The sequence below is a fragment of the Mastigoproctus giganteus genome, chromosome 5 (assembly GCF_048544385.1).
Source record: "Mastigoproctus giganteus isolate SK-2022 chromosome 5, ASM4854438v1, whole genome shotgun sequence".
In the NCBI taxonomy this organism is placed as follows: domain Eukaryota; kingdom Metazoa; phylum Arthropoda; class Arachnida; order Uropygi; family Thelyphonidae; genus Mastigoproctus; species Mastigoproctus giganteus.
In genome coordinates this window covers 192800288-192827906 of record NC_143579.1, presented here as the reverse complement: position 1 = coordinate 192827906, position 27619 = coordinate 192800288, and the positions used below count along the sequence as shown (strand labels likewise).

At 37.4% G+C, this 27619-nt stretch overlaps 1 protein-coding gene across 1 annotated transcript in view; it reads right to left on the bottom strand.

Moving 5' to 3' along the window:
* Window positions 1-27619, bottom strand: part of LOC150085960 (dynein axonemal heavy chain 8-like) — a 1559705-nt gene that overhangs the window by 1467290 nt on the left and 64796 nt on the right. Inside the window, exon 6 of the mRNA XM_090374756.1 lies at window positions 10084-10247. Coding sequence (XP_090230882.1) covers window positions 10084-10247 — 164 coding nt within the window. The remainder of the gene's footprint in view (window positions 1-10083; window positions 10248-27619) is intronic.

The following is a 27619-nucleotide window of genomic DNA, read 5'->3' as shown; positions in this document are numbered from 1 at the left end:
GCTAGAATTACTTCTTGTCATCTGCTTTTCCTGATACTAGATGTCCACAGTTTTGGCTCTTTTTTTTTATCTGCAGCAGTTTATTATTTATTTGAGCTTTCCAGAGGTCAGACCATTTCTTCCTACATGATGTTTTAATGATGGATTTGTAGTCGGTGTAGGGCACTTTTTATTGCCTGGAAGAGCAATAAAAAGTAAATAGTCAGGATGTTTAGCAGCGGTGTCCACTTGTTTATTACTTGGAATGCCTACATGACCAGGTATCCAGCAGAAGGTAACCTTCTGGTTGGCTTTTTGACAGTAAATTAACTTAGACCATATCTCTTTATGAATCGGATGAGAGAGCGACATGGTAGATTAATGGCAGTGATTGTGCTTAAGGAGTCTGTGTATATCAGAGATTGCTTTATACGGCTGTTGTGTATTCTATCTAGAGCTAGTTTTATTGCAAATAATTCTGCAGTATAGATACTGCATTCCGTAGGAAGAGACGCAGCAACTGAGAAGGTGGAAGAAACTGCTGCAGCACCAACGGCTGCATCTGTTTTGGAGCCATCAGTATAGATAGGTACTTTATCTGAGTTTTCCAACAAATGAGTTTTATGGAGCTACTGATAGTTGATATTTGCCAGAGAGGATTTTCCCCATCTTAAAAAGAAATTGTTGCAGAGAGGTGAGAATTCAGTCCAGGGAGTCCCAGGAGTAGCAAGGTCTTGGAATATGTTGTGAAATTTAATATCCCAACTGATCATGAGTTCTTGCATTCGAATCCCTGCGGGGCGGTTTTCATTAGGCTTATTGTGATATAATTCAGCATATTAAGGAGCAAACAGGTATTGCCAGCTGGGGTGGAATGGTATGCTTTTAATTTTTGCTGCATAATTACACAATATGGATTTTCTCCTGAGATGCAAAGGGGGTTCATTTGCCTCAATATACAGGCTGTGGACCGGAGATGTTCTGAATGCTCCCACAGCTATCCTAAGAGCACTATACTGTATGGTGTTCAGACATAATAGTGAACTTTTCCTAGCGGAGTCATAGACAGGTGATCCATAATCTAAGCGTGATCTTATTAAAGCTCTATAGAGATGAAGGAGAGAGCTTCTGTCAGCACCCCAGGACTTGGCAGAGACTGCTCTCAGGATGTTCAGTTTTTTAAGACATGTAGTTCGAAGGAAAGCAATATGGGAAGCAAAATTAAGTTTATTATCTAAATATAACCCCAACAGACGAAAATTGTTAGTGACAGGAATCAGATTGTTTTTTAAAAATATTTCTGGATCCAGATGAAGTTTGTGCTTTTTACAAAAATGAATTGCACTAGATTTCTTTTCTGATAGGGAATAGCCATTCCGTAATGCCCATGATTCAATTTTAGCAATGGAAATTTTAAGTTGTCTTTCAATGGTGTTCATGGTTTGGGATTGACAAGAAACAATGAGGTCATCAGCGAACATATACAATTCTACTGTATTCGGTACATCCTGTGTCATGTTTGTAATTCTTATTGAAAATAACGTTGGACTAAGAATGGACCCCTGAGGAACATCCTCCTCTTGTTCAAATGATTTGGATAAATTGTTCATGTATCTAACCTGAAATGTTCTGTGGCATAGAAAGTTTTGTATAAAGTAGGGTAAATGACCTCTCAAGCCAAAAGAATGAAGATCTTGAAGTACACCATATCGCCAGGTGTTATCAAAGGCTTTCTCAATATCGAGATTGCTCATGATCAGATGTTGTCTCCTTATGAAGGCATTTAGGATGTTTGCTTCTGCTTTTATCATTACATCTAACGTGGACCGGTTCTTTCAAAACCTGTACTTGTTATTTAGCAAGTTGTTAGTTTCCAGGAACCACATTAGCCGCCTGTGAACCATTTTTTCCAGGACTTTGCCTAAACAGCTGGTCAGTGAAATTGGCCTGTAATTATGTAGAAAGCTGCAATCCTTTCCTGGCTTTGGAAAGGCTAGTATAATTGAGTGACGCCAGGAGTTTGGGTAAGTATTTTCTAGAAATATTCGACTGTAATATTTTAACAATGCCCTTTTTGTTTTGTTGTTTAGTTGGCTTATCATGACATAGCAGATCTCATCTGGACCAGCAGCACTAATGGATATTTTATTGAGCCCCCCTAAAAGTTCTGTTAATGTAAATGGCTGGTTGTGCGGGTGTGAAACTCTAGTGGAGAAGTTGATCTTATGCTGCTCTGATGATTTTTTAATTTTCTGAAAGATTGGGTTGTAGGTGGATACGGCTGATATATACTGGCAAATGATTCGGCTAAGGCATTTGCAATTTCTGCCGGAGAGGACAACTCCTTTCCTTTCCAGTTTAATATTGAAGCCAGGGACTGGACATATTTGCCATCAAGGGTTTGTATTTTCTTCCAGATGAGTCTGATATCTGTGTCCTTGTTTATACTAGAGGAAAAGCTAATCCATGCTTCTTTTTTTGCTTTCCTTCTTATTTGGCGGAACTTGGCTTTCATTCTTTTAAAACTAATTAGGTTACTGGTTGTGGGGAATTTCCAAAACAAATTTCAAGCCCTGTTTTTTTCCTGTTTAGCGTATGTACAATCCAGATTCCACCAGTAATTATTGCGTTTGCGTTTCCCAGGCAAGGACTTTGGTATTGAGTTGGCAGCTTGTAATATCTGATTAGTTATATGTTGTGTGACATAATCTATGGGCTGGAGTTGAATTATTTCATCATCTAACTGAACATTTGAAGCATATTCATTCCAGTGTGCCCTAAGAAATTTCCATTTGGAGTGACCCGACAAAGGGGAGTTTACCCGTGTTTGCAGCTTGCAGAGAATTGGTAGATGATCCCTATTTAGTGGATTTTCAAGAACAGACCACTCCGTATTAGTACATAAGGTGGGAGAGCAGATTGAAAGGCCTATTGCACTCATGGATCCTGTAGAAAAATGAATATAGGTAGGCTCACCAGTGTTCAAAAGGATAAGTTGACACACCAAGAAGAGTTTCTATTAGTTTACCTCTTCTGTCGATTGTTGGAGATCCCCACAGCGAATGATGAGAATTGAAGTCTCCGAGCGAATAAAAAGGAGGTGGTAGCTGGTCTATTAGATTTCCTGAGGAGAATGAGGAATTTGGAGGAATATATATAGATGCTATTATCTATATGATATATAGATAATAGTCATGCCAATTTCTGCGCACATTGCCACTACCTCAAAAGGAGTCTGAAGAGCAACAGGTTTAGATGGAATATTATTTCTAACAAGAACCGCCACGCCTCCACGGGCCGGTGAGTTGATACTCCTATCTCTTCTGAACATGGTATAATTTTTAATGGTAGGACACACTTGTGGATTTAAATAGGTTTCTTGTAGGGATATACATGCTGGTTCATAGCGGTTGATGAGATCATGCAAGTCGTCTTTTGCATTACGAAAGCCTCTACAATTCCACTGAAGAATTCTTTCCATTATGCGTTCTTGTTAGTTGTTTTTGTTTCAGATTGTTTTTTTGTTGTAGCTTGTTTATACCTCTCTATTTTTACTTTGTCTTTCTTAGGAAAGAAAGGACATGTCGTGTCCATCTCAACAGTTGCGTGAAGTTCTAAAATTCCATCATCTGAATTGTTCTGCTGATCAATATCCATTTCCGTTGAAATCCATGGATGCACCATTGGGGTTTCTGTAGCTTTTGGTTTCATTGTTGACGCATCGGCTGGAATGGAGATTGGAGTATTGCTGGCTTGTTCAGTTGTTTGTTGTGAAGGACACTGTTTGGGTGAAGTGAGTATGTATCATGCCCTATTCGCGATAGATGTATTAGGAGGAACTGTAACATCTGTTTGGATACTTACTGATTGGACCTGTGTAGCAGCTGTGGCATACGTACGCTTTGGCTCCATTTTGATTATTTATCTTCTCGCCTCTGAATAAGTGACTTTGTTCTCCACTTTATATTTCTGTATTTTTTTCCCTTGCTTCCATAGTTCGCATATTTTGGAGAAAGCTGGGTGATTACAATTTGGGCAATGAGGAGTGGTAGCATTGCAATCGGACTGGTTGTGCTCCTTTGATCCGCAGTTAGTACATATTGCCTCACCTCTACATGCAGTCTGAGAGTGTCCATATTTTTGGCACTTATAGCACCTGATTGGGTTTGGGATATAGGGTCAGACACGGCAATGGAGATAGCCTGCTTTGACAGATTTTTTTTTTTTTTTTTTTTTATGAGAACCCCAAACACGAGAGGTATTAGAACCTATAGTACTTAGTACCGTGCTTGGGTTGGAGGTTGAGAAGACGAAAGAAGATATTTGTTGATATTGGACTTGAACTTCTGTAGATTGCAATTTTCAGGAAATACGTATGAAGGAAGGTTGTTCCAGAAAACAGCAGTTGAATGAATAAATGAGGAAGATGAAAAGTTGGTTCTGTGGGTTTGAAGTTGGACGGTAAATGGATGTTGGCTGGTGGCGGCACGTGTTAGGACTGTTTTGAAAGAGAGAGCGGGAATTATAGAAGCCAATTCAGAAGAACAGTGCCCATGGAAGTATCTGTAGAAGAGGCATGCAGCAGAAACAGTGCGTCTATGAAAAAGTGAGTGGAGAGACTCTGTTAGAGATGAATCATTAATTAACCTAACTGCCCTCTTCTATTAACCTAACTGCCCTCTTCTAGATGTTGGTAAGATGGGAGAGCTAAAAGTGAGGATTATGCTCCTTGTTGGAACGAGAGTGCCATCTTTACGAGTCATGATTCTCCTGGCTTGAATGACTCTTTGTTCTCATAGCACTTTGACTATTTCCTCCTCTGATATGGTTAATAAGTCCCATTCTGCAATTACTCCCTTAAAGGAATTTACGGTGGCATGAGGAGTGACTTTTATTGGATGTCCGCCGAAAGTTGTCAGATTTAATAAATGACAATGGGATTTCATGGTCTCTACCAGAAGATCCCCAGACTGGAGTCACCTTACTTATTTTGGTGAACCTGCGACAGCCTCTAAGCATTTTTGCACAAGGAATGGGGACAATTTACTCAAAGGCTGGTCTGAAGTAGAGTGCAGTATAAGGAATGCTGGTATCTCCTCTTGAGGATTTGTTTTCAACCTCTTGGGTTGGGAAAAGTCATCTTCAGTGTGTTTTGTCGCTAGTTTTGAGCTCGGAGGCTCTAAAGGTGGAAATGTATTGTTATCCATCTTTGCTCCTTTCAGAGTGGGAGAGTGGATTTCTTCTTCCAGGTTACCAACCCCGCCACGGGGAGGCAGGAGCAGTGCTGCTAGAGTGACCAAGCAGTATAAAAGTTAGTATATTAGCTTAAATGGAAAAAAAGAAAGGTGATTTGCCTTTCTGAAACTTAGTTACAGATTGTAAGACTAAGTTTACTATTATTTAATGAAAACGTAAGAAAACTTTTATAAATGAACAAAAACTGCAGCTTCGAGAAAAACGTTCTAGAAATCACTGAGAATCGCTTGATCGCTATAATGCTTGGCACCCAGGGCCTACATATCAAATGTATTGGTGCGTAATGCGGTTAATTATTATTATTATTTTTTTTCAATTTGTAAGCCGCGCTATAGCGAAACCCAAGCTGTTCGAAACCGCGCTATGCAAGGTATTCCTGTATATATATATATAAAATTTCTCATACGGTCCACCATCCAGAATCATATTTGGAGATTTCAGGTAAATATTACTGTATTTTAAACTGATACATACCCATTGAGCTTTGGGTCCCAATCCCAGTTTGCTGTAAATACCAATCTAAAGTAAATTTAAAAATTTAATTTTCATTCACATATTTTATTATAATTAGGATAATCTAAAACTAAAAACAGGTAACGAGTTATTGTAAAACTGTTATTGGGACTACAGAAACGGGTAAGATGAGACATACATTTAGTCTGGCTATATGGCCACTCAAAGTCCCTGATGAAATAGTGGAGATGGCCAAGAGGATAGAAATAATTTTCCATTTCCTCTAGCCTTTTATGTTCCTTTTTCAAATTGCTTTTTTATATTCCTTTAGCTTTATGTATTTTATTTTTTCAATATAGTTTTTTTACACAAAAAAAGAAAAAAAAACATTAGGTGAACCGACTGTTGCTAGCATACGAAATTACTAGGCAGCACCGTTAATGCCTGAAATACCTTCCATCCAAAACAAATTACAAAACAGACATGAATCCAAAAATATATAGGATCATGCCCAAATTCAATCAATGTGCATATAATGTTTAATTGATAACCATTACAATAGCATTAATGTCATATATTTACAATACCAATCTAAAAATGTAACAGTTTATACCTTTATAGCACATAAAACATAAAATTAACATTTAAGTAAATATATATGTGCAGGGTGTTTCAAAAATGATGGTCAATAATTTAAAGGAGAAAAGTAGACACTAAAATAAGAAAAATGTCCCAGTGAACATCCGGCCGCAAATTAACCGTTTTCGAGATAATGCACATTTTCTGTTAAGATCTGCCACTGACAACGGGAGCACTAGTTTAGAAAAAAGCTGTGAATCCTTTGCTAAGGTGGTTTTATTAAACATAAGATAATACATTTTTAATTTCTGGTTTCAACACCACCACAGGATTTTACAGATGTTATATGTTACAAGATGTTCTTTCTAATACCCTTTCCTCAACATCAGGTGTTATACTTCTGGGTCTTTACACATTTTACTCCATGTGCAAAGCACCCATGTTCTCTAAGGTGTTGACGTACCCTGATGAATGTGCACCTGTTGGGCTGCCTTCAGCAGGGATATGCTTCTTAGTACAAACATGCAGCCTCGAGTGCACTGCCGTTGGCTTTACCATACATGAAATGCAAGTCCGCATACTCTTCATTGCTGTAACCTCTTTCCATGTTGACTATCCTTTGACAAGTACTAGTATGCCCGCTACGTCCCAGAGCATTGAGAGAAAGGAAATGGAGGGAATGAACATAATCTAACCCAAAGAAACAAGTCAACGGTGAATCCCAACTCTGTACGGTTCACCTTGTCAATGGTGGATTCCAACTAGAAATCTGCAATATCTCAAAAACGATTCACTTAAGGACCCATGTTTACAAGGTTTTTTTTTGCATATTGTAGTCTGTATAGTTCACCTTTAAATTACTGACCATCACTTTTGAAACACCCTGTACATATATGCAGGGTGTCCCAGGAGGAAAAGTCGATATTCTGATGATGTTACCAAAAGCAAATTCAAAATGGGAAGCATTCAAAGAACTTATCTTGGAAGCTACTAGGATTTACATACCAACTAAGAAATATTGTTCAAGGTTTAGGCCTAAATGGATGTCAGATGAACTAATGAGACATATGGCAGAGAAGAAAAATGCATGGGATACATATAAATTAACATGTGACACAGAAGCCTATGATAGATATAAGTTGATCTGTAACAAAGTTACAAAGGAGGTTAGGCAGGTAAAGGCAGATTATGACAAATCTTTGGCAAAGGATGCAAAGAAAAACAGCAAAGAGTTCTTTTCTTATGTAAACTCTAGAAGGAAGGGAATGAATCAGATTGGTCCACTTGATATCGATGGTTCAACTTTTGATGATCCTGCTCAGTTAGCTAACAAACTAAATGAATATTTTGCATCGACATTCACACATTAGGAGTTATTCAGCGAGGGGAATGCCAGAGGTGTATTCAACTCTGGCAGTAAGCTAGATAATCTTGTAATAACTGAGAGTAAAGTGGAAGAGAAATTGTTGAAGATAAACACAAGAAAGGCAGCTGGGGTGGATGGGATCTATCCAGTTATAATAAAGGAGGCAGCAAAGGAAGTAAGCAAACCCTTAGCCATAATTATGAGAGCTTCCTTGAACTCAGGGGAGGTACCCATAGACTGGAGATGTGCAAATGTGACCCCAATTCACAAAGGAGGATCAAAGGCTGACACAAGTAATTATAGACCTGTGAGTTTAACTTCTGTTCCAGGAAAATTAATGGAGGCACTGGTTAAAGAAGCACTGCAGGATCATCTAGACAAGACTTCAATTATAGCTCGGACACAGCATGGTTTTGTTAAGGGAAAGTCTTGCCTGACCAATTTGATTGGATACTATGATGCAGTCACAAAAGAACTGGATGCAGGAAATAACTTTGATATTATATATTTGGATCTTAGAAAGGCTTTTGATACTGTTGCACATGGAAGACTGCTGCACAAATTGGAGCAGTGTGATACTGGAGGAAAATTGCTGCTTTGGATAAAGGGGTGGTCGAGGGGGAGAAGACAGAGAGTGGTAATCAATGGACACTGCTCATCGTGGAGTAATGTTATTAGTGGAGACCCTATGGGTTAAGTGTTGGGTCCATTATTGTTTTCTGTATTTATAAATGATATTGATGACGGTATATCAAGCTTATTGTCCAAGTTTGCAGACGATACAAAGGTTGGCAGGGTTGTTAAGGACACTACTGACGCTATGCTGCTGCAACAGGGTTTGGAAAGGTTGAGCAGATGGGCTGAGAGGTGGCAAATGAAGTTTAACATTGACAAATGTAAAGTACTACATATGGGAAACAGTAACCCCAGAGTAACGCATCAACTCTGTGGCACTACACTGATAGTGTTAGAGAATGAAAAGGACCTAGGAGTAATTGTGCAGGCAGATATGAAGTTTTCTGAGCAGTGCAGATGGGCTGCAAGTGCAGTTTGTTGTGTCTTGCCAATGATATACAGGAATTTTTCTAGTAGGGATAAGGTGATTATTCCCTTGTATAAGGCAGTGGGCAGGCCATACCTTGAGTATTGTATACAGGTCTGGAAGCCTCATTTCAAGAAGGATGTAGAGCTGCTGGAATGAGTACAGAGAAGAGCAACAAGATTAGTGAATGGAACAACGGGTTGCTCTTACGAAGAAACGCTTAAGTTTTGCAAATTATAGTGTGTGGTGACTAGGCACCTGTGAGGTGATCTAATTGAGATGTATAAGGCCTTGAATAGTTTAAGCATGCTCAATGCTGATGGGATTCTTCCTCTTGCTCAGAATAATGACCTGAGAGAGCATAAATTCAAATTGAGGAAAGACAGATGTAGGATAGATATGCAGAAATTTGCCTTTAGCCAGCGGGTGGTTATTTGGTGGAATAGACTTCCATCCCTTGTTGTGGAAGTTGATAGCCTAAATAAATTTAAGGCTCAGCTGGTCAGGTATTTCAAACGAACGGACAGGTGAAATGGAAGTGGTTCTTTTTTGTTTTGTTTTTTTGGCTAATGCTGCATAAGCTTGCTTTCTTGCATCATATGCCTCTACTAATGCTAATGCTAATTATTTATAGAGAATGGCGGGTCTCTTTTAATTCATTCATATTAGAATTAACATTGTTTGGAAATGTTTGTACATTACTATGATACCATAGTTCCATAGTTATTACCACACAGACTTTGCTTAGGTGAAGTCTGCAAGGTAATAATACCTGTCAGAACAATTAATTGTTTAAGTATGAAAATACAAGTTATACCGCCCCCCCCCCCCCAAGCTAAATTTCTTTTCTAATATACATTTGTCTTGCATCAGCTCATATAAGATATTAACAGTGTAGGAAAAAAAATCTGACAAAAGTATCACTCATGTTGTATGTTATTTGTTTTTCTGGTAAATTCAGGAAAGAACTTATATGGTTAGTGTAAATAAAGTTACAAGTTAATCCTGTGTTACAGCTCTCAATTTATGCATGTTAACTTCGCTTTAGACTTTTTATTTCGAGTGTCTAGTTTAATACTAATATTAGAACACTGAGGAAGCTATTTCATTATTGTGACTTGCTCCTTACTTGACAAAATCTAGTTATAGCAAGCCAGGCATGGAAAAATTCTACCTAGCAGCAGATAGCCATATACAAGGAGCCCATTTAAAAATACCACAATATTAAAATAACTAGAGATGCTAATATGAAAAACAAGTGGGGCATTTCTACACTCTCTCTCATGATACAAATTTATCATAAGTTCATATCATAACATCGAACTTATCTCACTTATGATATGAACACAAGTGTTCAGAAAAACAAGAAAATTTTTCTTTTCAGTATTCTTAAATAAGAGCACATTACCTCTTCAACTTGATTAAGCCATTCTGTCATCATACTTTCAACTTTTGAAAGTTCATCTGGATCAGCAGCAATGCTCCTTTGAACTTTAATGTCTTCCATCTTTTCAATATCAAGATGTGAACAATCTTTTAATTTAAATTGTGCAGCTACATTTTTTTCAATATCTGTAAAATTTACATGACAAAAATTACCACTAAAATTACTATTAAAAACTAATTACACACATTAAAACTGTATAGGATGAAATATGTAGACTGTTACAAGCAGTTTTATTTAGAACTACTAAAACTAGTACTGTGTAAAGTGAACATTTAATTTCATAACAACAAATCCCAGGATCTACCAGATAACAAAAACAGGATATAATTCAGAAATTTTAAATGGCATGACAAAAATAATAATTTATTATTTAACAATTACATGTTCTAAAAGTAAATATCAAATAGATTAATTTTTTTCCAACTGTTTTTTAATTATTTTATATCACTACCTAGTAATAGTATTCTGAATATTTGATATGTTTTACATTATAAATCTTTGAGATATATGAACTGCCAATGTCGACACCATCTCCAGAATCACATAAATAATGCTGAAAGATAGAAACATGCTCTATATTATTAGAAGAAGACCCCCTCCCTGCAGTTATGATATTGTCTGACGTGTTTGAATACCCATGTTTCTGCTAAGAGCGAGGGAGGAATAGTGAATGAGGCATACTGAGGAAATGTGAATCCTTTTTAAGAATTTTAATATTTATTCATTTCTCCTGCTGGAAGAAAAATACTCGCATGGCATCTATTAGACTCTGATAGTTTTTTTTTTTTCCTTTTTTAATGTGAAAACATCTATGGCGACACTAGAGTAAAATTGATTGGTAATGAAATTTTATTGTAACAGAAATGATGCAACTGATTAGCAATCAAGAAAGCTGACCGTTTAGATTTTAAATGACAAAAATTACGTCACTTCCTATTAGGTGGCTGTTAGATTTTAAAGGATGCAAATGGCGTCACTTCCTAAATGGCACTAGCGACGCTAACTCAGTCACTAACATTGATTCGGTAGGATAAGTAGAGTAACTTCGTACTAAGGTGTGGAAATAACGTCACTTCCTAAAGGCCGCTTAACTCAGTCACTAATGTTGATTCGGTAGAGTAAGCAGTGGGTAGTAAATATTATGCAAGAATAAAAGCTTCGAAACCACTGAAGAAGCCTCTCATGTTGAAAAGAAACGAGTTCAAAAACAAAGAGAATGAAAAAAATGCAGACTTTAATAAAATCTGCAGATTTTATTAAAGAATACTCTTCCACACAAGACCATTTCATTGCTTAAAATTTAAACGTCTTTGATTCAAGAACACAAAAATAAAACAATCACTTCACAAAAAATAACTTCTTGCAGTAGTTTTTGGTTATGACATCATACTAGTCTACAAATGGATTTCACTAACTATTGAATTGTAAAAATACCTAAAAAAGTATTTCAAAGATGGCTAAAACTCCAGCTGAGGGAAATCGAGAGAAATATGCAAGAATAAAAGCTTCAAAGCCACTGATGAAGCTTCCCATGTCGACAAAAGAATGAATTTAAAAACACAGAGAAAGAAAAAAAATGCAGAGTTTAATAAAATTGGCTTCTCGAGATTTTGATCTACATCGACTTCTCATCAAGAAATTATAAAAGAAACATCACGAAATTATAAAAGAAACATCACGAAATTATATTCAAGAACTTCCTGAAGGTTTCAATCCAGAAGATTTGAGTAAAAATGAATTACCTGAGGATTTTCAATTGATTCTGAATGCGCCAGATAGAATATACTCCAACAACCAGCTTCGATTGCATCATACAAAAAGAAACAAAATCATATTTCAGCTCCCTCAGCCTATGCAAGAATAAAAGCTTCAAAGTTCCCACATCAACAAAAGAATGAGTTCAAGAACATACAGAACAAAAAAAAATGCAGAGATTAATAAAATCTGCTTCCCAAGATTTTGATCAACATCAACCTTCTACATTGACTTCTCATCAAGAAGCTGCTTCAAAGCCAACGAAGAAGCTTCTTGATGAGACGGTCGAATTCAGAATTCTCAAGAATGTTGACTAAAATCAGAAATGGTGTTTAGTTAACCGACAACGAAAAGGAACTTATTGAGTCAAGATTTGTGAGCAAAGAAGAAGCGGACAATTTGTGTTCTGATAGTGTTCGTTTATATTTGAAAAATAAATCTTGAATGATTATAACAATTCTGTGTTACAATTCATCTTGCGATACCTTTATGTTGATTGCTCAAAACATATTTGTCAGATGCAGAGATGCACAATGTGAGGCTCATGTGCGACAAAAACTTAATAAAATGGCAGTAATAGACACTGGTGGATTACCATATGAACTTCCTTTATTTATTGGCAAACCATACTTGATAACCACTAATACTGACATGTCCAATGGTCTGGCTAACACAGAGCTTTAGAAAAATTGGCACATCAAATATGACGAAGAGACTAATTGTATTAAATGTCTTTGGTTGAAATTTCCAGGATCATCTGCTGTGGGTCGACTTACTATAATGAAGGCTCATTGGTTTGCTATGGCTAGAGAAATCAATTTAGAAGCTGTACCAATTGCAAGAAGAAGTACAAGTGTTTCATTGAATAGCAACAGAACAAAATCATTTTTCACTAATACCGGCTAGTGCTATTATCAGCCATAAATCTCAGGGAGGTACTTTTTATGAATATGAGAAATGTCATGAACAACAACTAGTTTATGTTACATTATCTCAAGTTATGAATATCAATGATCTTTACATTATTGCTGCAAATAGAGAAAAGAAATTTTATCAAGGGCTGAGAAATGCTACATCCACTCTTGCACTTCAAGCCATGGTAAACAGAGGATTACTCAACAACCTGTTGAGTAATCCTCTATTTACCATGCAAGATACTTTATATTGTTGAGTAATTTGTTGTTGAGTAATCCTCTATTTACCATGCAAGATACTTTATATTGTTGAGTAATTTGTTGTTGAGTAATCCTCTATTTACCATTCAAGATATTTTATACGAGTTCATCAGTAAACGGTGAGATCTTTCAATTCTAATGTTTAAATTGTTAAAGTTTACATGCTCACAGTGATAATCTCACTGATGCAGTCACACAACAATGCAATTTACTTCTACTTTCTGAAATGTGGCTAAATAACAAAGAAGTAAGCATACCTAATTTGATTGTGTCATTCAATTCAAATAAGAAGAACAACAAGCTGGTGGTGGTGTAGCAGTTTATCATAAGAGAGAAAATCGTACTCATGTTGTTACTTCTCATATGGAAGTGATTTATCAACAAACTATTTGGCAAAACCGTGAGTGTTAGACATGTTGGAGACATTTGCACAGCTGAATGCCTTCTTCTTCTTGAAAATCAAACGATACTGTCGGTAGTCATTTACATTTTTTCTCACAAGAAATGCAATTTCTTTTGAGACATTTTTTTTTTTGCAACAATTTTCTCACAAGAAATGCGACCGAATACCAATGATACTTAGTGGAGATTTCAAAGTTAATTTTGCAGATACTCAATCCAAACCTTTGACTGATTTCTTGGAAAATAAATTTGGACTAATGTTAAACACTTCTAGATCTGTATTGACTAATAATCATGGAACTGTAATTGATGCTGTGTTTCGAAGACATTTACACTCTTTACAATCTCAAATGTATATATCATATTTTAGCTATCCCAAACCCACTGTAAGTAAATTACCTATTGAACATGTACTGCAAACTCAAATTCATGAAACTGTTGAAAAAAAATAAATGCTTTAAAATGTTAAACATGTTCAGATTCTTTTCATACTAAATCCCTTTAACCTCGTCTTTTAACCCCTTTAACTACTCCCAAAAATCTATGAATGAAAATTTTGATGTGTCTATTACATTCAGAATAAATACAGCGGACATCCTATGGTATCTATTACATTTATTCTAAATGTAAGAGACATCGAGCAGTGTATTTATTAGGTCCTGCACTTCATATCCATACGTTCTAGACAAAATATCTGTAGTTGAAACCCAATTTGAGAGTATTTTTTTTTTTTTTTAAATAAAAGCTAAAGTATTATACCAATGATGGCCTAGACATGTGCATTACATTATATAATATTTTCTTTTTTCCCCACTTCAAAATGCATAGATATAATAGAAAAATAATTATATTCTGCACAGGTGCTGAACGAATATTTCTTATAGATTATTTCTATAATCTAATTTTACTGAGTGAATTTGTTAATACTTACTACTGAGTCCAAAAAAAAACCATGGTATTGGGATAAGCCTGGTTTAGGATCATGTTGAAGTAATCTATTCTTCTTTAAGGCTTCAATGATACAATGACTATGTTATTTGTTTGGGAAATGTCTACATTGTGTTAAAAACTTTTCCAAAGCTTTTTCAATATGGGACTGAGTAAATGCTGATAGCAATGCATGATTTTTAACCCAAAAAATAAAGCCTCTTATAGAAAACACATTAGATATCAGTACAACTGTAATCTGTCTGGGTTCAATAGAGCCATCAGGGGAAACTAAGACTGTATGCTATTCTATAATAATAAAATTCAATTCAGAGCTAAAACAAAAGATTTTATATATTGATATTAAGGAGCTTTATTGCAGCAGCCAAATAGTTCATAAAACAAACTGTAGGATAAATGAATATAAAATGCTACAGAAAATCCAATCAGAGGAAATCAAAATTGTGTTAAGAAATAAGTTGCCTAGGACAAATTACTGTAATATGCAGGATGTTCAAGAGGCAAACAGAGAAAGTAATATTCTCGACCTGATTATCAGCAGTAATTAATCATGCATTAAGGTTGAGGGTTTTTGCTTTCATAAAGGTAATTACAGTGGTCTCAGATATTTTTTAAATTTTATGCAGTGGGACCAACCGATGATGTTACCAACAGCAAATACTAAATAGAAAGCATTCAAGGAATTAATCTTGGAAGCTACTAGGTTTTTCATACCAACTAAGAAATACTGTTCAAGATTTAGGCCTAAATGGATGTCAGATAAACTAATGAGACTAATGGCAAAGAAGAAATATTCATGGGACACATACAAATTATCAAGAGACACATATGCCTATGGTAGATACAAGATAGTCTGTAATCAAGTCACAAAGGTAGAGTACGAGAAATCTTTGGCAAATGATGAGGCATCCATGGGGATGAATTAGATTGGCCCACTTGATATCGATGATTCAATTGTTGAGGATTCTGATCAGGTAACTGACAAACTGAATGAGTATTCTGAATCTACATCCCCACATGAGGAATTTTTTAGGGAAGTAGAGGCCAGAAGCTTATCAAACTCTAACAGGGAATTAAATAATTTTGTAATAACTGAGAGCAAAGTGGAGGAGAAATTACTGAAGCTAAACATAAGTAAGGCAATTCTTCAAATAGGCCTACGGGGTTGGGAATACTCATATTGTGAATTAAGCAATTGACACCAACAGTGTTAAAGCATATTAAAATAAAATAAAATAAACACAAAAAACCAATCAAATAATTTAATATTACTTGGATAAAATGATGTAAAAATACTAATTACAATAAATACTATTTACAATAACTTTACAGTTTACAATAAATTACACAGTAATAAAAGCGTTAAATACAATAAAATATATAGAGATAAAAGCATTAAAACCGGAGCTTTTGAAGGCATCTACATCCTTTTACAACAGCACACTTACCTTGCAGTACACCCTTAAATACCTGCAGGCTCACGGCACTCCTCACGTGGTTCAGAAACACGTGCAACGTTCTCATGTGTTACGGAACCGGAAATGGCTCGGGAGTGTGCCAGGCGGAATCGTTCATCCCATTCAAGGATCACTGCCTCAAAGAGGGATGAATATGTATTCCCGTCCCTATTGATAGTATTGTTCTCAGCAGAACAAATCCGCAAGCTCTCAAGCCACTTGCGGTCCCAAAACCTATGCGCCCAATCGATGATAACCGTTTTGTCCGGGGAGATTTGATGATGCTCCTCCCAAAAATGCTCTGCCATAGCAGATTTTCCATAGTCTGCGTTCTTTATTGCACTCATATGCTCCCCCAGACGATCCTTAAAACGACGTTTTGTCTCACCGACATAACATTTGATACTATAAACGACCCCACTTATAGATTCTCTTGGTATGGGGTCTTTTACTTGAGACACAACTATGTTCAACCTACGCCCTGGAAGCTGCACATAGCGTGACTGGCAATTCCGTAACACCCGCGCTATGCGCTCAGTTAGACCCAGATAAAAGGGAATGTATGCCGTAGCAACAGGTGTAAATGGTACACCTCGTCTCTGCTCTCCTTGAATATACTTATTTATGATCCTCTGGGGGTAGCCACATTTCAGGAGGTCTGCTGTGACGTGTTTAAACTCCTCCTTTCTATCGTTGGAGGTGCTGAAATGGGATTTAGCCCTGTCTATTAATGCCCTAATCACACTACTCTTGTGATGGCTGGCCTGAGCCGTATTGTAATGCAAATACTGGCCCCGGCACATTGGTTTCCTAAACACCCTAGTCTTTAACCTCGATCCTGCCCTATAGACCAATACATCCAAGAACAGCAGGGTACCCTCTACTTCCACCTCCGAGGTAAACTTAATAAATGGGGAGAAGCTGTTAAGAAAATTAAGAACTTCATCTTCCCTCCCCTTTCAAATAATTGTAAATGTATCATCTACATATCTTTTCCACGGATGCATGGGAAGCACTCTCTCATCAAATATTCTAACCTCGAGCTCCTCCATAGCTAGATTTGCTATAATTGCACTAATTCGGGAGCCCATTGCTGTGCCATGAACTTGCTTATACATAGTGTTACGAAACATCATAGTGGTGCTTGACAGGCATAGTTTCACACCACTGCAAATGTCCTCCACTTACCTGGGTCGTACTATTTAAAGTGACATCCTTCTGTAGAGCTATTTGAGCACACCGCACTCCACGATCAATAGGAATGCATGTAAATAAGGATGTCACATCAAACGATATCATGATCTCATCTTCTTCTATGGACTGTTCCCTTACAAAATGTACAAAATCCCTACTGTCCCTAATACTGAACTCAGAAAGCCCCACTATAGGCAACAACAGGAACCCGGACAATGCGTGTGTGGGACTACCTACAAATGAAACGATAGGCCTAAGTGGCACCCCCACTTTATATATCTTAGGAAGGCCATAAAACCTGGGCAGTTGACATCCTGTTGCATGTAAAGACCAAAACTGTTCCTTAGTAATCCTATTAGCCTTTAACCAAACCTGCAACATCTTATTAACCTGGCGCTCCAAGCTTGCCAGTGGATTCCTACGGATGATCTTATAAGTTGTTCTGTCGTTCAAAAGATCTAAGGCTTTGCTTTAATATGCCTCCATATCAAGTACCAAAGTTACCCTACCTTTGTCTGTGGGTAACACCACAATACTATCTTCCAGTCTCAGACCCTTAAGTGCTAACTTCTGTCTAATGTTAAGATTAGAGGGAGCTGCCCTACCCAGACTTAAAATGGCTGAGGTCCTTGCCCGAATTTCATTGGCTACAACTATAGGTAATTTGCTGACCGCTCTCTCGATACCCATCACCACCTCTGTAATAGGCGGAATCATTGCAAACTTGGTTCCTAAATTTAGCACTTCTTCTTGCTCCTTGGTCAATTGTTTATTGCTCAAATTACATATAAAATTGGTAGCAGCATTACCACTTTCGGAATTACTCTCAATGGTAGCTTCTTCCCTAAGTCTACTGAACTTATCCATTTGCCTCCGTCTGTAAATATCAGCAACATGGATTGCTTTAGTCGCCACTACCCTCATGATTGATGACAAATGTGCCGGGGCTACACTATCACTTATCTTCCTTAAACACACATCTTCCTCCAAGCAAGATATATAATCTTGTAATAACTGAGAGTAAAGTGGAGAAGAAGTTGTTGAAGATAAACACAAGAAAGGCACCTGGGGTGGATGGAAGCTATCCAGTTATATTAAAGGAGGCAGCAAAGGAAGTAAGCAAACCCTTAGCCATAATTATGAGAACTTCCCTGAACTCAGGGGAGGTACCCATGGACTGGAGATGTGCAAATGTGACCCCAATCCACAAATGAGGATCAAAGGGAAACACAGGCCTGTGTTTACCTTTTTACAGACCTGTTAGTTTAACTTCTGTTCCAAGTAAATTAATGGAGACACTGGTAGAAGTATTGCAGGATCATCTAGACAAGACTTCAGCTTGGACACAGCATGGGTTTGTTAAGGGGAAGTCCTGTCTGACAAATTTGATTGGATACTATGATGTAGTCACAAAGGAACTGGATGCAAAGAATAACTTTGATATCATATATTTGGATCTTAGAAAAGCCTTTGATACCGTTGCACAAATTGGTGCTGCACAAATTGGAGCAGTGTGGCATTGGAGGCAAATTGCTGGGGAGAAGACAGAGAGTGGTAATCAATGAACACTGCTCATCGTGGACTAATGTTATTAGTGGAGCTCCTCAGGGTTCAGTGTTGAGTCCATTGTTATTTTCTGTATTTATAAATGATATTGATGATGGTATATCAGGCTTAATGTCCAAGTTTGCAAATGATACAAAGGTTGACAGGGTTGTTAAGGACACTACTGATGCTATGCTGCTGCAACAGGATCTATAAAAGTGAGCAGATGGGTTGAGAGAGATGGCAAATGAAGTTTAACAATGACAAATGTAAAGTACTACATATGAGAAGCAGTAATCACAGAGTAATTCTATCAACTCTGTGGTACCACACTCAACAGTGGTAGAGAATGAAAAGGACCTGGGGGTAATTGTGCAGGCAGATATGAAGTTTTCTGAGCAGTGCAGACAGTCTGCAAGAAGAGCTCATGGTGTCTTGTCAATGGTGTCTTGTCAACAGAACTTAAGCCTTTCTTGGTAAGAGAATCTCTTCATTCTCATCTCTGTTCTCATTCAAGCAACTCTACATCCTTCTAAAATGAGGCCACCAGACCTGTATGCAGTACTAAAGGCATGGCCTGACCATTGCCTTATATAAAGGGATAGAATTAGCATTAGCAAAGGCACATGATGCAAAAAAGCAAGCTTATATAGCATCAGCCTAAAAAAAAAAAAAAAAAAAAAAACTCTTATTTCACCCATCTGTTTGTCAAGTTCAGCCTTGAATCTTTTAAGCTATCAACTTCTTTAACTTCTTTTTTAAGCTATCCTTCTTGAAATGAGGCCTCCAGACCTGTATACAGTACTCAAGGTGTGGCCTGACCATTGCCTTATACAAGGGGTTAATCACCTCCTTGTATAAGGCAATGGTCAGGCCACACCTTGAGTACTGTATACATGTCTGGAGGCCTCATTTCAAGAAGGATAGCTTAAAAAAGAAGTTAAAGAAGTTGATAGCTTAAAAGATTCAAGGCTGAACTTGACAAACAGATGGATGAAATAAGGGTTTTTTTTTTTTTTTTTAGGCTGATGCTATATAAGTTTGCTTTTTTGCATCATGTGCCTTTGCTAATGCTAATTCTATCCCTTTATATAAGGCAATGGTCAGGCCATGCCTTTAGTACTGCATACAGGTCTGGTGGCCTCATTTTAGAAGGATGTAGAGTTGCTTTAATGAGAACAGAGACGAGAATGAAGAGATTCTCTTACCAAGAAAGGCTTAAGTTCTGCAAATTGCAGCATCTGGAGACTAGGCAACTGTGAGGTGATCTGATTGAGGTGTACATGGCCTTGAATTGGTTGAGCAGGCTGAATACTGATGGGATTCTTCCTCTTGCTCAGACTGCAAACGTAAGGGGCATAAATTCAAATTTATGAAAGACAGTTGTAGAATAGATGTGTGGAAATTTGTCTTTAGCCAACGGGGTAGTTGATTGCTGGAACAAACTTCCACCTGTCATTGTTTTAGTTGATAGCTTAAATAAATTCAAGGAAGAACTGGACAAACATTTGGAGCGAATGGATGGGTGAAATTGGAAGGGGTTTTTTTTTCTTTTTCTTTTTCAGGCTGATGCTGCATAAACTTGCTTTCTTGCATCATATGCATCTACTATTATCAAACCTTATGTCAGACACAAAACTATAAAATGCTTCAATCACAGGAAATGACTAAAGCTGCAATAGCAACTTCAATCCAAACTCAGCATGCCAAAGAAAAACAAGAACAAAGGAACATGGTTGACACCCTCACCTCAGAAACATTCATCAAAAGAGATGAAGTACATAATATCAAATCCTGACATGAGAGTGATATGGCATACTAGTTATTTTATTTGTTATTTGTTTTTTTTTTTTTTTAGGAGCATTAGCAACTAAGGCCATATTGCTCCGGGATATGCGGTGGTCATTTCCTGACTTTTCCGCATTTTCTGTATTTGGTGGTGACGGGCTCCAACCCCGGTCTAATCAAGAATCGTGTGCTGCGCACTGCTGCTGCTGCTTCCCACCTGGCTACGGAGGAGCCGGGCATACTAGTATCACACAATTAGAGAAGTAAATTGAAAGGTAGGACTTTGTAGAGATTTTATATGCAAAATAAAAAGAAACAAAGGCAGAATGACATTAAAACACTCCCCCATCTGGATGACCCTTTACCATAAAGGGAAGTTAAGTAGGATTTGTGTTGTGCAAGTCAACTTGCATTACATAAATCATCTATCCTTAAGCACTAGCATTAATCAAACACTGCGCAGTATACAGAAGATCCAAACATACAGGCTTCTCTCAACAATAAACAGGAACTCCTCAACTAACATAATACTTGACTTATGGAAATTCGACTTTATCTAAGTTTTTGCCGGCTGGTGCAAACTTTAAAAAATCGTGGAAACGTATTTTGCATCCCATAGGAATAAATGGAGGTATCATGAAAATATCGTAATGTGAATCCAATAACACATTGTTTTTTTTGGTAATTCGTTCCAAGACTTTGGAAGTTGAAATTTTTGCTATATAACTAAGCTATTTATCTCTCTAAAAGGTCATTTTTATAATGGAAATTGCACTACCATTTCATCGTTATCATATGTTCCCATTATAAGAATCAATTTCGAACACCTTTTTGTGATATTTTTATAAAGGATGTTACTGGAGGTCATGACCAAAAAACAATGTACACTTTCCGGTTTATTTGGCTTTTCTGTTAGTGCATCTAATTATAAACGGGTAGTAAACTCGATCTTATTGCATTTGTGATAATACCAAGAACTGCAATGTGTGGGTTTTTATGCTATTATGGTGAAATGTGTTCCCCTTCACTGCAATCTTCAATCATATAAAAAACGAATTTTCAGAAATTTTTTTTAATATGATTAATATGAAAAATCTTCTCTTCATTCCTATTTACATATAACAATTGTGATTGTTTGTTATTTGGTTTTTATGAGCATTAGCAACTAAGGCCATATTGCTCCGGGAATATGCAGTGGTCATTCCCTGACCTTTCTGCATCCTCCGTATTTGGTGGTGACGAGCTCGAACCCCGGTCTAATCAAGAAGCATGTGCTACGCACTGCCGCTGCTGCTCCTTCCCACTTGGCTACGGAGACGCCTAACAATTGTGAAGGGACAGCAAAGGGACAGCGACCAATACGTTGGCATTCGAGGTGAGCGGACGCGCTTAGACAGGGCTCCTCAGTTAAGTGGTTTACTTTTGGATAGTGCTTTTAAATATTTGATTTATTTAGATATTGTTGGATTATTTTGTTATAGGTTTTCCTGTAACTGTTTGATTTCAATAATATTATAGACATAATTTCTTAAAGTTACTTTCATTGATATTTATTTAATTTTATAATGGTAGTTACGAGATCTGCCTTAAACACGTCACAGGGTATCGTGACTCACACGGAAATAGCAGATGGTGATTTACGGGTGAGTCATGATTTAATCCGTTGTGGAACCTGTGGAATGTTTTCCAAGGTCGACCTGGTGACTAATCCTACCTCACCTGGGGATTCTTTGTGACTGATGTAAGGAGTGCACCGATCTTAAATTACAATTTGGTGCACTGATGGAACAATTTGAGTCCCTGAAAAAAATGAGTGCTTGCCCTCGAAAATAATGCATCTGGGAGCTCGTCAGGGACTCAAAACTCCAGCAATCTACCAAGTGATGCACACCCGATTCGAACCTCGAAACAGAAAAACCAAGTGCAAACTACTCTGGTTAAAAAGGACATTGTTTTATTAGGAGACTCCATTGTCAGGGAAACAGGGAATATTTTTTTGTAATAAAGATAGGTGGAGCAGAACCAGGGTATGTCTGCTGGGAGCAACTATTGATGATGTCACCAACAGATTGTCAGATTTTAAAGGGGGTAAAGAAAATATTATTATTCATGTGGGGACAAATGATATTAAACTTACACAATCTGACGATTTGTTGGAAAAATACAGGACCATGCTGAGGAAATGTCGTGAGCTAGGCCATAATGTCTATGTGTCTGCAATTCTGCCCAGACCTGATAGGAGGGATTATATGTTAAGAGCCTTGTGGATTAACTCAAGACTTGAAGGAATCTGCAAGGCTTTAGGGGGTAAATTTCTTTCAGCATGGCCCACACTTGTAGGTAGAAGGAATTTCTTTTGTAGAGACGGGATACACTTAAACAAAGGTGGTGCAAAAGTTTTTGCCAGTATTATTGAGGATACCTTAAAGGTTCAGGGAAACTGCTAGTTAGGGGGGGATGTGGGTAATACTCACACGCGTTTATCTGATAATATTGGTCAATGTAACTCTTGCACATACCTTAAGAGTTCTTATCTGTTACCCCAACTGGACGTATTATCTAGATGTTCTGGGGGCAAAGACGTTTCACGTGAGCGGGTAGCTAAAATCAGGGAAGAGAGCCTAAAAAACTTCAAGGGTTGTTAAATATACAAGAACAAAAAATCTTAATTGTTTATACAGTAACATTAGAAGTGTCGTCAATAAAATGAGCGAATTCAAACTGCTGGTTAAAACAAGTAACGCAGACATAATAGGGCTTACAGAGACGGAAATTGGGGATGATGAGTTTCAGTACGGCTTGTATAATGTATTAGCATTAGCATTAGCATTAGCATTAGCATTAGCATTAGTAGAGGCATTTGATGCAAGAAAGCAAGCTTATGCAGCATCAGCCAAAAAAAAAAAAATAATAATAATAAATAAATAAATAAAAAATAACCACTTCCACTTCACCACTCTGTTCGTTCAAAACACCTGTCCAGCTGAGCCCCAAACCTATTTAGGCCATCAACTTCCACAACAAAAGATGGAAGTCTGTTCCACCTACCAACCACCCGCTGGCTAAAGGCAAATTTCCGCACATCTATCCTACATCTGTCTTTCCTCAATTTGAATTTATGCCCTCTCAGGTGATTATTCTGAGCAAGAGGAAGAATCCCATCAGCATTGAGCATGCTCAAACCATTCAAGGCTTTGTACACCACTATCAGATCACCTCGCTGGTGCATTTAGGAAGGATAGGTTAGATAGAAGGGGTAGTGGGGTAATGCTTCTTATCAGAAGCAGCCTGAGTGCGACGATAGCTTTCTCGGATTCAGATATTTCACATGCTAGTATAGAGTCTGTATGGTGTGAGATAGTTGGAAACAAAGGCATAATGCGAGTAGGAGTAATCTACAGACCAGGTTGTGAAGATTATGACAAAAGCCTGTACATGCAAATGGAATGGGCAAGTAAGCGTCAATGCCTTATTATGGGTGATTTCAATTTGCCTCTAATTCATTGGAGTAAATGGGAAGGAAACTCGACATGGGGAACAAAATTTTTAAATCAACTAGATGACTGTTATTTGTATCAACATGTCAGGGAAAGTATTAGAGAAAAGAATATCCTAGACCTCATCATCACACATGAATCAGATGACATAACAGGGCTGACAGTAGAGGAACCAGTAGCAGGAAGTGATCACGGAGTTCTACAGTGGATGATGACGAGAGAGGTAGCAGAAGTAAATGGCAAAGGAATGGGTTTTAATTTCAGAAAAGGAAATTACGATGCCTTAAGGTACTACATGGCCTCTATTAACTGGGTAGATATTGCGCAGAGAATGAATACAATTGAACTGTGGTACGCTTTTAAAACATTAATCACAGATGCCTTGAATGTGTATATACCATTAAAAAAATACTCCATGAGAAGGGTACCAAGTTGGATGAATAGTGAAGTTGCCACATTACTTGAGCAGAAAATGGTGGCATGGAAAGGTTACAGAGCAATAAAAAGTACTGAAGCCTATAACAGCTACAAGGTGATGTGTAATAGAGCCACAGAAAATGTTCGACAGGCAAAGGCAGTTTATGAGAAATCACTAGCAAACAGAGCAAAGAGGGGGGGATAAAGAATTCTTCACATATATAAATGACAAGAAGAGCACGACAAACCAGATCGGACCTTTACGTAAGGGAAAGGGGATAGTAATAAATACACCAGCTGCAGTTGCAGATGAACTCAACAGTTATTTTGCATCGATATTTACAAATGAAAAGCCTTTTGTGGCAATGGGAAATTGTGGGAGCGAAGTTAAAAAATATGTAATTAATGATATTGAAATTTCGCAAGATTATTTAATGAAAAAACTTTCAAGCCTACAGACCAGTAAGGCTCCTGGAGTTGATGGAATATACCCTATAATCTTAAGAGAGGCGGCAAGCGAGTGCATTGAACCATTGGGGCTAATTATGCGAGCATCACTAGACTCTGGGGAGATTCCCTTGGATTGGAAAAGTGCAAATGTATCTCCCATGCATAAGGGTAGCTCTAAAAGTGAAGTTGGAAATTATCGACCTGTCAGTCTGACTTCAGTAGTAGGGAAAATCATGGAGGCAATGATCAAGGGTGGAATTCAGGATCATTTGGATCGAATTGAAATTCTCAAGGATACTCAGCATGGTTTTGTAAAGGGAAAATCATGTTTAACAAATCTGGTTTGCTATTTCGAAAGGGTCACTCACGAGCTGGATTTAGGGAATAATTTCGACATTGTTTATTTAGATTTCAGCAAAGCTTTTGACTCAGTCCCACATGAGCGGTTGCTTTATAAGCTGGAACAGGTTGGAATCACTGGGAAAATCCTTAGATGGATAGAAGGATGGCTTCAGGGCAGGAGGCAGAGGGTTGTGATAAATGGCTATTCCTCAGATTGGGTTGATGTAAGAAGTGGGGTTCCCCAAGGATCAGTATTAGGACCACTGTTGTTTTTAATTTTCATAAACGACATTGATGAAGGGATAGAGGGCGTGATTTCTAAATTTGCCGATGATGTTAAAATTGGTACAGTAGTTAATGATCACTGTCAAGCTGAGCTTCTTCAGAGAGACCTAGATAGACTTCAGGAATGGTCAGAAAAATGGCAGCTGTGCTTTAATCCAACAAAGTGTAAGGTATTACACGTGGGAAACAGTAATCCCAAAATAATTTATTCACTTGGTGGAGTTCAACTAAACCCAGTACTGGAGGAAAGGGATTTTGGTGTTACAATATGGTCAGACATGAAATTCTCTGAGCATTGTAAGCAGGTTGCAAGGAAGGCCCATGGTGTCCTAGCGATGATCTATCGAACTTTTGCAAGTAGAGATAGGGACGTGATAATCCCATTATATAAGGCTTTTGTTAGACCACACTTGGAATACTGGGTTCAAGTATGAAGAAAGACTTCGAATATGTGGGTTGCAGAGTTTGGAAACTAGACACCTTAGAGGAGATTTGATTGAGGTGTTTAAGGCTCTGAGAGGCATCAGTAAAATGAATGAGGACAAAATTTTGAAGATTATAAATGATGCTAGAACTAGGGGACATAAATTCAAGTTACGGGGGGAAATGTTTAGATTAGACTGCAGGAAGTTTTATTTTAGCCAGCGAGTTATAAATTACTGGAATAAGTTGCCTTCATGGGTGGTAGAGGCCGAGAGTTTGGGGAAAATCAAAGGTCATCTGGATAGTACTTTCGGGTAAGGGAAGCGCATAGGATGATAGGTTTAATTTCCTTTTTATTTATTTTTTATTTTATTTTTTTTATTTATTAATTATTATTATTTAGTTATTTATTTTATTTATTTATTGTTTTTATCATTGTTTTGTTCGGATTTTTTTTTTTTTTTGGCTGGTGCAGCATAAGCCATAGGCTTTCTTGCACCATGCGGCCGTTACTAATACTAATGGAAAGTGCAAGTGGTGGTAGTGCCGGGAAAAGTAACAAAATTGATTTATAAATGAAGATGAAAATGATTAAGAAGTATGAAGCAGAACAAAGTTTGCCATCTATTGCAAGGGAATTAGGTCTCACTGCTTCAATAGTGAATACTATTTTAAAGGACAGTGCACGTATAAAAGAACATGTCAAAGGATCAACGCATTTAAGATCAACAGTGATCACCAAACAGCGTTCAGGTGCTATATCGAAGTGGAATCAAATTCAGAAGCGAATGCCCCTGAGTCTAATAACCATTCAAGCAAAAGGAACAAGTATTTATAAAGATAGTAAGGATAAGTACGGCAAACCCCAAACCAAGTTCATGGCAAGCAACGGGTCGTTTAATAGTTTGAAGCATCATGCTGGTTTGCACAATGTTAAAGTATGCGGTGAAGTCACCAGTGCCGATTCTGCAGCTGCAGAGAAATTTTGTTGGAAAAAATTAGTGATGAAGGCGGCTATTCAACGCAGCAAATTTTTAACGTTGACGATACTGCTCTGTATTGGAAAAAAAATGTGGGATCAAACATACATTGCCAAAGAGGAAAAGATAATGCCAGGTTTCAAGGCTTCAAAAAATATGGCCACACTCTTCTTGGAGCTAATGCAATGGAAGATTACAGATTAAAACCACTGCCTGTGTACCATTCTGTAAATTCTCGTGAATTTAAGGGCATCAATAAAGCCACCCTACCTGTGCATTTCCGATCGAACCAGAGAGCATGGATAACAATATCTGCCTTTGAGGATTCATTTAAATGCTGCTTCATTCTCGAGGTTGAAATATATTGTAAAGACAACGACATTCCTTTCAAGATTTTGTTTCTATTAGATAATGCTCCTGGACATCCTATATATCTAGATGATTTCAATTTGAACGTTAGTCATATTCCTACCACCAAACACGTCTTCATTCATCAACCTATGTATCAGGGTATTATTTCGAATTTAAAAGCATACTATTTATGCACAATATTTGCTCAGACATTGTCTGCAGTAGACAATGAGAAAAAATTTACGTTAAGAGACTTTTGGAAATCTTACAATATTTACCACGCCATCTTAAACATTAATAAGGACTGGGTGGAAATTACTAAAAGTTGTTTAAATGGTTCATGGAAGAAATTATGACCACAGCACGTAAAAGGCTTCAAAGAATTTGAAAAAGACGAATCATATGAAGTGGTTACAGATAAGATTGTAAAGGTTGCAGAGCTACTCAGCTGCAGGTTGATGCCAAAGGCATGGAGGAGTTAGAGGAAG